At 32.0% G+C, this 13,212-nt stretch overlaps 1 protein-coding gene across 1 annotated transcript; it reads left to right on the forward strand.

Annotated features, from left to right (window-relative positions):
* Nucleotides 1-10,124: 10,124 nt before the first annotated feature.
* On the forward strand, nt 10,125-11,233 carry LOC131605886 (uncharacterized). Its single transcript, XM_058878188.1, has 2 exons — nt 10,125-10,341; nt 10,426-11,233. The coding sequence occupies exons 1-2, from the start codon at nt 10,282-10,284 to the stop codon at nt 11,038-11,040; spliced, it is 675 nt and encodes a 224-aa protein (XP_058734171.1). The 5' UTR covers nt 10,125-10,281; the 3' UTR covers nt 11,041-11,233.
* The last annotated feature ends 1,979 nt before the right edge of the window (nt 11,234-13,212 follow it).

Below are 13,212 nucleotides of genomic sequence, written 5' to 3' on the forward strand. Positions count from 1 at the left end.
CGCTCGATGTATTCATCTTCCGAAAGTTTAACGTTGCAAAGATAAAGTTCATTCTTCTGGATGTAGAATAACTTGGCCGAGATTTGGTTGAGTTCAAATTATCGAGATACAACATTGGGCTGGTAACATAATATATTCACATGTTCCTTAAAGACCCCCAACCCGAGCAAGATTAATTTTGGAACAAGAAAAGCTTTTTATATTGAAATGGATTTCGCTTCCTAATTAGCATGGGGAGCAAGAAACTCTTGAGTGAACCTATCAGGACCATGATTTTGACTAGAAAAGTGATCCATAGATTAAGTGAAGTTATGGCGCTTTGCAAACATCATGATATACCTTGTAAAGGCCTCTCGCAAAATACATCCAATTTCAGTAGGAATCATTAAGGACGTTTGAGTGCCTTCGATCCTCCTGTTCTTGATGTCTTCATCATCATCCTTGGGTTTGTCAATTTTTAGTGAAGGTTCGAACATGGCATTAAACCATAATTAAAGTACTCAATAGGGGTAGCTAAAAGAAATTGGTTCCAGGTTTCACAGTCTTCGGAGAGTCGACAACTAACCCTGAGGTCTTGTAGAGAGAACCTAATATCAATTGGCTCAAATAGATATCTCGACCATCACGTAGCTAGTAAATTAAGGTCATGAATCTTTTCGCAACTTTCAAAGATTTGCAACAGAAGATGTAGCGCGACAGTCACAACGCCAGGAAAGCAATATGCTCTTCATCATATACCTAATCAGTGTCGACGTCGTGATGATCATATATGTAGTGACTAAAGGTAGCACGGTTGGTGTTGAAATTAAAGGTGTCTTCATTCCTCTCATTTGGGTCAAAAATCTCCCCGATTGGTCGAAGGTCAGTGATGGCAGTTACATCGAAAAGTGTGTGTGTGATCATACTGCAGGGGAGTTAGAAGGTATTTATGGTACTTTCCCAAAAATACAAGAAAGTGACAAGCATATTTTGGCAATAAGGGGAACCTACTTTTGAAAGCTAAATTAAGTCATAGACCCCTATGTCTTTCCAGGTCTAGGCTTTCTTCTTTTTGAATTTTTTGAGCCAAGCAATGTACTATTCGACATTCTTAGCTAAAGGGGAAAAACAAAATATACGAAGAGTGTTGCTAATATAACCTAGATCTATAGGGTTGATTGCATCAACAACAGATTGGTCTTTGAAATACGTTGCGTCAGCTACAGGTTTTTCCTTACGTTTTTTCGTCTCAGCAACGGGTTTAGCCTTAGAGGGTTTTGTTTAAACAACAGATTTTGTGCTTAGGTTATCAGTTTTAGCCCTTGTCTTTTTTAAACTAGAAATAGGCTTTTTAAGATGATATGCAGGGAAAAATTCCCTAAGCTTCTCAGCATTCGCTTTAGGGTCAAGTAATGGATCCATAAGCACATGAGTTTCACCAGAAATGGAAATAAGGATTATTACCTGGGATTTGAAGATGCGCATTTTCTCCTCTTGAAGTGGAGGTTCGTGAACATACTCCTAGTTTCCAAAAATGAGTGGACCCAAGATTCTAGTAGAAAGAGGCCGAGATTCCTTTGAGCTCTTTGAATCCTTAGAGTTTTTTTAATTTGAAGCAACTGTGTTAAAGGTTGGTGGATGATTCGGAGAAAAAAAGGTGTTTTTCTGGGTTTAAAAGAGTGAAAATGCATAAAGTTATGAAGGAAAGTAAGAGGTAGAAAGAAGAAAAAGGAAGAAACGAGGAAGAAAAATTATTTAAAAAAGAAATATAAGATTTTTTTTCAATTTCTTAGCTAACAAGTGGAGCTGAATTGTGGGACACATATGTCTCGCCCGGGGATTGAGCCAAGAGGTTAATTTGTATGACCCACAATTTCCTTAAAAATCATAGCCATGATTAGATCTTCTAAACTTTGCACGTATCGAAATGATATTTTTATAAAGTGGTCATGATGATCATGACGTTAGCACAATATAGGTTGCAGCGACGAGTGTATTAAAAAAATGCCCCAATCTTCTATTGGTCGAAGGTGACACTTTTGGGGGGAAACTTGTTAGCTCGGATTTTCGACACTATCAAATCTCAGCATATCAAGAAGAAGATTGTAGAAACACCTATTGGAATTTGGATGATTTTAAAGGTGTTTTCGGCGGACATGTTAAAGATACTTTTTGACATGACGACATTCAAAGAAAGGCATCGAAGTCCCTGGGTGCACAGTAGTGTGTGAGACTTAGTAATTCCCAAAGTAACATAAGGAATATTTCGACGGAGGCAGTTGAATGTGTAGTGTGGTTAAGTAACTACCTTTGGGCCTTATCTACATTACGAGGATATGTGGAGAAAAGATTGAAGGTGAAATGCATGCATAGAAGACGTGTCAATCAGTAGAGAAAGAATCGTTCTTAACATTTAATTAGATATTAGTATAAATAGGAATCTTAGTGTTAAGATTCAGCGTGTTGAATTTACTACAAAAACTAACTATATTCAAAGTACCCAAGCAAAGCGAGGAACGAGTTGATCGAGTGTAATGTGTGTATTCAAACACCATTTTCATTCAATGCAAAGTCTTTTACTTTAATGTTTTTTTTTTGCATTCAAATTCATTTCCATTTAAATTCAAGTTTCATTTTACTTTCAGTTATCACAATTTCGACCACTATCAAAATCCTTTACAGTTTTTCCAATGCATTTTTACTTTATTTCTTTTAGGGTTAATAGTCATTTGCCCCCCTGCAATAGTAGCGATATTCGGTTTATCCCCCTTTTAAAAAAAATTTGTTTTACCCCCTCATAATATTAAAATTGTAAGTCTTTTGCCCCCTAAGAGGGAAAATTACCCCCTGTAAAATATATTTTTTTGATTTTACTCCCTGGTTTTTACACGTTTAGGGGGGTACCCAAATATTACAGGGGGTAAAACAAATTTTTTTTTAAAAGGGGGGTAAACCGAATATCGCTACTATTGCAAGGGGGCAAATGACTATTAACCCTTTCTTTTATTTTACTACCAAGATTTCATATATGTCGAAATCCTTATTTTTAACACAAATTCATACTAATTCCAGAAAACTTTAAGCACTATGTCTTTGGATTCACTAGTCGATCTGGCAAGTAAACGTTTATAAGAGACTAGCGGTTGTTTATCAAATTTCATGGCAAACACCAACATCAAATAATAATCACTTTTCAAGGTTTTCAAGTTATGTTTTCAAAACTCCAAGAACACAATAATACCATCAATCAAATTCAGAATTCCAAACACAACTTATGTATAAACTCAGCATAATATAGAACAAGAGATACATACATCAACATAGCATATATCATGAATTCCTCATATACACACAAGACAATCATGAACAATACAACAATGGCAAGACAATCTTAGAAAAGGGTGAGGGTCCCTCTCTATCCTTACTAAATCACACATATATCAAAAGCAATTCCCCCCGGCCCCATTCCCTACCTGAATTTTCCACCAAAGCAACTTTGATCTCTAGTCTTCTTCTTCCTAACGCCCTTTTCCCCCTTTTGCTCTTGCTGCCTCTTGCCTCTCAATTCCAAGTTTTCTGCGTATTGTAACTTCTCAACCCTCACTTTTTCCTTTTAAAAAAAATGTAATTTTGTTAATTAGGTTATTTCTGTTTTGCTCATAATTCCTCTACTAACTCTACTTTTTTTCTTTTTTATTTTATTAATAATTTAATTTCTATCAAAATATCACTAATTCTATTATTTTATTTATTTAATCATTATTCTACTATGTTAATTATTATCCTCATTATATATTTAATTAAAATTCTAATTAATTTCCATTACTATGTAACACTCTCACCAAACCAACCACATGTCACATACTGCCCATTTATTCACCAAATATTCAATTAAAAGCATATGGGATCATTTAATAATTAAATAAAATACAATTAAATTCAATTAAATTATTTAATTAAATTCGGAATGTTATAGGAGGCACGTGGTAGACCCATACCATCGTAGGGCGGCGTCTCTGAAAGTTCTAAATAGTAGCTTGCACTTCAGAGAGCCAGACATTCTTATGATGGCCTTTGTATGTTGAAGGGGCTAGAGAGCCCGTAGATATCATTGTGACCGTCAAACTTGGCCAAAGAGAGAGGTTTGAATCCCTCAACGACAGGTGCTCCTGATATCTCGTCTAATACTAGTTAGGGATCCAATACTTCCATGTCCCTAATAGGGGATAACCCCAATACGATTTTATTGCTTGTCTTATTGCTTTCATTTTGTTTTGTTTACTATTTTTTATTGAGTCTCCTCCATGACTACACATCTATGAATCAAGTTTTGAGTCGATATATTTTTAGCATGCATAATTCAATTGTTATATTTGAGTTTAATCTTGATGCTTATAGTCAATTGGTTAAGTTATTGAAACAATTATCATATATGTTGGTGATTAAAGTTAGGTTGATAGGAAAATCTCAAAGTATTTTGAAATACATGAAAAATTGATATTTTGTGTGCATGACTAGAATCATATTTATATCCTATCTCAAATCAAGTTAAAGAAAGGAAAACAAAAACTTTTCATAACCTGAGACTCGAATCACACTTTCAACTTGATTCGAATCAGGCAGCCTTGTAACTCGAATCACAAGTTGCACTTGATTCGAATCAGACATATTTTCACATTTATCTATTTATCTTTTTCCAAATTGACTCAAATCAGACTTTGTACTTGATTCGAATCATGAGCCTTCATGACTCAAATCAAAGTTATGAGGTGATTCAAATCACACGAGAAATGGGTCAAATTCTTAATGTTTTTTATTTCACTTCACCTGCTCATTTGACTTAAATCATGAGATGTTCTTTACTCGAATCTAACTAACTTTTTCCATCCATTTTTGTGCTTAATCTCAAGCACATATAAATTCATTTTTTCACCATATTTTCAACAAGCAATTTCATAATCTACATTATGATTTTGTGAAATCAACACCCTCTCATTTTTTGGAAACTAAAAAACTCTTGCAAACATAAATTCTTACATCTTTAATCTCTAGTTTGATTTCACATCTTGATCATAGAGATTTATAATTGTTGAGGGAGACGATGTCTTAAAACTAATCCTTGAAGGTTTTGTAAAGATTTTCATGAAGCTTGCAAGATTGAGGTTGTTGTCATTGGTTATGACAAATTCTAGTGAAAAAAAATGAGGTTCTTCTCTATGGCTGACCTTAGTAGTGATTGTGTGGAAGGCTACAGACAAGGTGAAATTCTTCTCAAATCTTCAAACAGTTCATCGATCAAGAAATCGATGGGATCAAGGGGTGATTGCCACACAAAAAGTCCGTGAGCAGATTTGTGAAGCTGGAAGATTCAAGAAGCGAGAATCAAGTAAATATTTTGTAGAAGAGTTTGACATAAAGTTGTATACAAGTCAAGATCTAGATAGGAGATTCGTCTTTTCTCAACATTAGCATTATTATGGATTAGTGATTGTATGAACTCTTGCAATATTTGTCAAAATAAAAAAAGAACAAAACAAGTTCCAATGGGAAACCGTTGAAGAATGAAGTAGGAAAAATGAGGATGAATGTCCAACCATTATATATCTCAGTGTACTCTCTCCCTCCCTCCCTCTCTCTCTCTCTCTCTCTCTCTCTCTCTCTCACTCTCTCTCTCATACACACACACACATTTTAATTTTGTAGGATATTTGCATGCTTAGGATATCAATTCTTAGCATAATTTATCGTTCAATTCAGTTGATAGCGATTTATTATGTAAGATTAGGTTTTGTTAGAATTGGTACCTAATTGAGCTTTAGTCATGATTAAATTCTGAAAAACTAGTGTTGTTAGAATTCGATCATAATTGAAATATTGTACTTGATACATCTCGTGTAATATACAATCATTCAATTAATCATTGTTGAACAATCTTTGAGTTTTGTGAGTTGTGTATTTGTCAATATAGTTGAATTCCAAATAAAAGCACAAGTCTCTATTTTCGCTTTAAGTCTTCCACGTACAATTTTGAAAAACCTCTAATATTTTATTTTTGGAAAATCGGTTGAATTTTTAATAAGGTTCTATTCACTCCCTTCTAGACCATTTCTCTGCTCCATATTCTCACCCAACAGGGTGCTTAGTGTTGCAAATGGCTTAAAATTTTTAATAAAAAGTGAGTCTCCACCCTTAATTTATTTAAAAAGGAAAAAAATGGAAAACCTTTAAAATGGAGATTTATGGGTAAGTAAGTAAATTAAACAAAGGGAATGTTTTAGGCATCCTTTACCCCCTTGTACTCAAGGGGATCCATCTAGTCTTTAGGTTTTAAAACGAGGTTTTTTATGGTAACTTTGGTGTTGTTCGTAAGAAAAACTAGCTTGACAATTATTGACTAATAGATTAAAAAAAAGAAGGCCTCATGAAGCAACATTGGCCAAAAATAAAATTTTGAAAAATTGAAAAGGGTGACCTCATATGAAATTATTGGCCAAAAAAATTTTTGATGAAGAGTTTTAAAAAAGAATTAAATTTCAATAGGGGAGGCCTCATAAAAATCATTAGCCAAAAGGGTTTGGAAAATTATACTACAATCGTGAGAATTTAAACAAAAGTGTAACAATAAAAACCTCAAATATCATCACTGGCCAAAATAAATATTTTAAAAGAGGCCTCATATGAAATCATTGGCCAAAATAAACATAAAAAATATTTTGAAAAAAGGGAAGCCTCGTGTATCATTATTGGCCAAAAACTTTTTAATTTTGATAAAAAGATTTGAAAAAGGCTTTGAAAAGAAAAGGTTTATCGGTCGTTGTCTGTTCAATCAACACGACTAGGGTACCTTTAAGGGGGAAGGGAAAAGTGTAGAAAGAAAAATGAAAAAATGCCACTTGTGTGATTCTAACATGTGACTTCTCACTTGCAAGCCTTATTCCTTACCAATTGTGCTATGTCATTTATTTGAAATGAATACCCAATTGAAAGTATACAAATGTTGTGTGATATTTTGTTATTCTTTAAAAATATAAATAATTTTAAATAAACTATTTTATATATTTTTTGATATCCAAACCAAATGTTAATAAAACCCAAGAAATTTATAAAATCTAATTTGTTAGTATAAATAAACCAAAAAAATTAAAATCCAAAATATTATTATAAATAAACCAAAGAAATTTAAAAACCTAAAATGTTAGTGTAAATAAACCAAAGAATTTTAAAACCCAAAATGTAAATAAACCAAAGAATTTTATAAAAACTTATTTTTAAGATTATATGTTTTTTTGAAAACGGATGGGCAAATTTGGAGTATGACATTAGGTATAAGTGTATGAGTTAAAATCCCCTTTTCTCCCTCTAGGGGAGAATTATTTATAGTGGCTTTTGGGGCCTAGGACTTGAGAAAGCTATAGAGGTGGAAACTGTTCCCTCATGACTATAGGAGGTTTTGACCACCTATTCTCCAAAGAATTATGGTGGACTCTTTCTCCTCTGACTAACGGGAGACACCAGTATCATACACGTCATCAGTCCCAAAGGTGAGCCCCACTGTTTTGAGAGGATGTCGTCTAGGCAACATCACCCTTAGGCGGGAATCTTAGAGTCTCCCTTGTTTAGGACTTTAACAAATATAACAATGTCCCACTTTTGTAGATTTAAAATCAAAATTGAAGAATCTCATGCACTACTCACACAATCAAAGAGTAGTTAAGATCAAGTATCATTCATCCCCGATTGATAATGAAGGATATGTGAAGTTCAATAGGTTTGAGATGATCTAGTCGAGGTGGATACGACAATAACGAGATCAACCAACAATATATTAAAGATGTTGAAAAGTCCTCAACCATCTCTTAATCATAAAAAATAATGTTAGATTTAGGTTAAGAAAGATTTATGTAATGTTACATATTTTGTATATGTGATAACAAGTATTTATGTTAATTTATGTAATTATTTATCCCTTGTTTAACTTTATTTCTAATTTTGAGATAATAGAGTATAATTCAGATTTCAAAACTCCTTAACCTCATTGTATGTTCCATTTAGAATAAGTTTCTGATTAATTTGTAATATTAAAAAAATGGATTTTAAACTTTGGACAATCTTTTAGGCTATGTTTGCGAGTTTGGAGGGGAGGGGGGAGGGGAAGACTTTTAAAAATAAAATTTTAAAAAATATATAAAATATTTGACAATTTTTAAAAAAATGATTTTGTTTACAATGATAAAAGAGTCATTATAATTACTAAATTTTTAATTTTCAGAATAGTATAACAACCTAATAGATATTTGAAAATTTTATGTAAGCCCTCCAAAACCCTCTAAAAGTCTCCTTCAATATGAATTTTGAGTTCCCACATTTTATGGAGTTTTTGGTGTTATTAATAAAATCAAACTCCCCAAAACTGTGTTATCTAAATTTGCTTTATTTTTTTCACCCAATTCTTTCTATTTTCCAAAGTTTTCCCTCCATTTTCTTCCAAACTCGCAAACATAGCCTTAAATATCGTGGGTGTTCCAAAATCCAAATTTTTTACTTCCTCCGTCCCATAATGAGTAACTCTACCCACTTATTTACACATATTAAGAAAAGTGGTTAAAAGTAAGAGAGATAATTATATTGTTACTATACTATCCTTATTATGTATTGAAAATGATGAAACTTTTATTAATTAGAAGGTAAAACTGGAAAAAGTGTATTGAAAATTAAAATGAGTCATTCATTTTAGGACATCATTTTATTCCAATTAAATTACTCATTGTAGGATGGAAGGAGTAACATATATTTTAATGTGTTTCAAAGTTTATGATGTATTTTGAATGCATGCGAATATTACAATTCAAAATTTAAATTTTATTTTTAGAATTTAGCCCGAATGCATGAGTAATTTATGAAATGTAATGAACAATCTCAAAAATATTAATTGGTAAGGCTCGTGATTAGGGGTGGGAATAGGCCAGGCCGGCCTACAGGGACCTACGACCCAGCCTACATAGGCCTAGGCCAGGCCAGGCCTATTTAATAAAGAGGTCGGGCTTAGGCTTTTTTAAAAGCCTATTTTATTTAATAGGCCAGGCTTAGGCTATTAAAAAAGCCTATGAAGCCTTATAGGCCGGCCTATATTTTCATATATATTAGAAATATGTTAAATAAGTTGGTTCATGTATGCATATATATTAGAAAAAAAAGCTAAATAGGCTACCTTATATATATATATATATATATATATATATATATATATATATATATATATATATATATATATATATATATATATATATATATATAACAAATGCTAAATAGGTTCACTTATATATGTATATATAGACCGACCTACAAGACTTCTTAAGTTATATAGATTAATTGAAAACTTTAATGAGATACAGGCTTTTTAAATAGGCTTTCAGGCCAGGCCAGGCTTTTAAAAAGGCCAGGCCAGGCCAAAAAACTGAGCCTATAATAGGCCTTAGGCCAGGCTTAGGCCTTTTAAGTTTATCGTAGGCCAGGCTCAGACCTTCTAAAGCCTAGCCTAGCCTAGCCTATTTCCACCCCTACTCGTGATAAAGGTAGGTTATAGTGCCTCGATATAAATTAGTCATCTACAATCGGTTAGTTAGTATTCCGTGTATCTGTAAAAAAAAATTGTATTGGAAAAGAAAATTTATTTATAATATTCTAAAATTCTATGGCACTTTTTATAGATATTAAGAAAAATAGTAATATAATTAACTTATATAGTTTATGTTTGATAATTAATAAACTCACTTTATGTATAAAATATTTTATTATGTCTTTTTATATTTCAAAGCAAACTAACAATAATGTTAATAAAAAATGAACAAATATACATAAAAATATATAGAAAATTTAATATTTAGGACAAAAGTATATTATAAAAAGTCTCATAAAGGAGTAACATAGGTAGGTTGATTGTTTCAAAAATAGACATAGCTCGGTACATACATGGCTGCATGTAAACACATGACTAAGAGAGAGAAAGTCATGGTAACGTGACAGCAATACAAACAAGTCTTTCAAAGAAAGAGTTTGAACAAAAAACAAATAACCAAGTTTATCCAAATACTATCACCAACACGTTGGCTTTGGCGCGGAATAAATAAATTAACTTCAACTCTCCTTCTTTTTCTCTCTCTCTATCTCTATCTCTCTAGAAAACTCGTTCCTACCGCGTTAATAAATACTTTCCACTCTCCCATATCTCATTTCTTCCCACAATATTCCCAACACAATCTTCAAACCCCACATCACAACACAACCATAAACATAAACAAAAACATGAAACTTGTTTGGTCCCCTGAAACAGCATCTAAAGCATACATCGACACTGTACAATCGGTATGTAGGCAGGAATCAATATTTTTATTTTTTATTACAAATTTCAATGTTGAATTGGACTAACATTTTTTTTATTTGTTTCAGTGTAAGGTTTTACGAGGATCAGGCGTGGCGGAGCTTATTTCAGCCATGGCGGCAGGATGGAACGCGAAGGTGATAGTAGAAACATGGTCAGAGGGAGGTGCAATTGAAACAAGCATAGGTTTAGCGATAGCAAGAAAACACACGAGTGGGAGACACGTCTGCATAGTCCCAAACGAGAGATCAAGATTAGAATATTCGGTTAGAATGGGAGAAACGGGAGCTTCAACGGAAATCATCGTCGGAGAAGCAGAAGAAGTGATGGAAAGGTTCGTTGAAGAGATAGATTTCATGGTGGTGGATTGTAATGGAAGTGACGATTTCTCGAGGGTTTTGAAGGTGGCGAAGTTGAGTGTGAAAGGAGCGGTGTTGGTTTGTAAGAATGCGAATTTGAGAGGTGGTGGTTTCAAATGGGAGAATGTTGTTGGAGAAGAAGGAGGAGCACGATCACGACGGGTTGTTAGATCGGTGTTTCTTCCGGTAGGGAAAGGACTTGATATGGCACATGTTTCGGCGGTTGGGGGTAATTTGGGAAAAGATGGGCGTGGTCGGAGTGGGAAGAGATGGATTAGGCATGTTGATCAACGGTCAGGAGAGATGCATGTTATTAGACGATAAATGAATGAGTTAATTGATTAATTGATTAACTGATTAATTTGTCTTTAGTAGTTATTTTTGGATAGTTTTGTTATGATAAGGTTTTGCTTTTTGTGAATATATTGACAAATACTATATGTTTGTTGTATGTATACATCATTCCATTTTAATATTGTTATCACTTTTAAGTGTGTTTTAACACGTTTATGATAAACTTGGGTAAATTTAATTTTGTAAAATTGATTTGAGTTAACTTGATTATGAAGTAAATTAGTTTATGTTTTGATGTTAGTAATGTGAAATCACGAAGGAAATTCTAATATAAAAGTTAATGTGGTGTATTGATAGTATCCTTTTATTATAAAAGGTTTGAATAAATTTTATTTTAGAAGAGGGGCAACTTAAAAACGACGAAGGGAGAATAGAATTTCTTTTGCTTCAAAATCGACTTTCTAAATGGAGCTGAGATCATTTGACTTTGAAGAGGGGACTTTCCTCTAATTTTCCCTTTATCAATTTTTTTTTCTCTTCTTTTTGTTTACTTTTTTATAAGCAAGTCTCAAGTCAAGTCAGTGATGCCAATGATATGTTTCTTTTAAAAGAAGATGTGAAGAGAGGTTGCAAAGAAAGAAGTAGAAGAAAAAGGATGAAATTCTTCTATGTGCAAACTCCAAAGCATAATAAAAGAGAGACATAAATAACGTGGGACCCACCCCTATTTTGTGATCTAGAAGATATAAAAAAGTGGGGGACAACTTCTCTACCCATCACAAAAAGTTGGTAGTGTATCTCCAACCAATCACATGATTCCATTTCATTTAATACATGTAATTATTTATTAAAATAATACAAATATTTATTGTTTTCAAAGTATTTTACAAAAGAGGTAACCTTACCCAACTTTTTGAGTTGGGTAAATAAGAATTCACCAAAATATTTTATATTTGAAAAATAATATTTATACACCATTTTTGAAGTTTAACCGATTTAAATTACTTCAGAAATGTTATTTTTTGGAATATTAATGCTAGTTTTATTTCTATTAACTTATTTGGTAAATAATTAAGGTTTTTAGAAATATTTTTAGTTTTATTTTAATTAAAATTTTAAAAATATAAAATAATGTGTTGAAATAATATGATAGTGGATAGTTTGAGGTGGTTATTTTTTATTTTCATAGGAATATATAATTTTCACCTTTTGATATGGAACAAATAATTACAATTTTATAAATAACTTATATTTCTGATTATTATTTTTTCAAGGCATTTTTTTTCTTTTCCATATATCAAATAAATGAATAATTATTTTTCAACTTCAGGTTTTCAGGAATCTTTTTTCTAGCACCAAAACAAACACCCTAAGTGTTTTTTGTATTATTTTAATTTTTTTAATTATGTTAGTTAATAAAATATTATAACTTGGTTTATACAATTCAGAGTTTGATTAATATATATTCTGACATAAAAAAAAATAGTCTTATCATATATAAAGTTGTTTAATATAGTTCGTGTTGAGAATAAATACAAGTGTGAGTGTGGGAAAAATAGTCCGCATTGGATAGGAATGTGGTGACGAATATTTATAAGTGGGAGAACTCACTCACAAGAATGTCCGGAAATAAGAAATGTTCCTTGCTCGACCTTTCCCCGATTGTTGCGTTTTGCGCTGACAAATGGTATCATGAGTCTTTGATTCGAGAGCATCGTGGAGGCATTGTAAAATCCACTCACATATTACCTTAAGGTTTTAAGTGGAGAAATGGTGTGTCTCCCACAAATATGTGTTGCTCAAAAAATATCTCAGAAATAAGAAATGTTGCTCGACCTCCGATTGTTGCGCTAACCGTTCATAACTTGCTTAATTAATTTTCAAACATAAAAATATTAAATAATAAAGTAAATTTGATTAATTGAGGATAAAAATTAGTTAATATATTTATAGATTAATGTCAAAATATAATATAATAATATATTTTATTTATTAATAAAGTAGTATTTAGTAAATAAATTATAAATAAAATAATCAATTAGTAACATATATTACGTGGTTAATACAAATACAAAAGTAAAGTTGGTTAATAAAACAATTTTATATTTATACAATATTATTTTATTAGAAAAATAATGTTCACTTACGGTAAATAGGGTATAGCTTTTGGTATCAAGGTAGCATAGCTTTTATATATTTATT

Source organism: Vicia villosa, linkage group LG1 (genome assembly GCF_029867415.1).
Source record: "Vicia villosa cultivar HV-30 ecotype Madison, WI linkage group LG1, Vvil1.0, whole genome shotgun sequence".
Classification (NCBI taxonomy): Eukaryota; Viridiplantae; Streptophyta; class Magnoliopsida; order Fabales; family Fabaceae; genus Vicia; species Vicia villosa.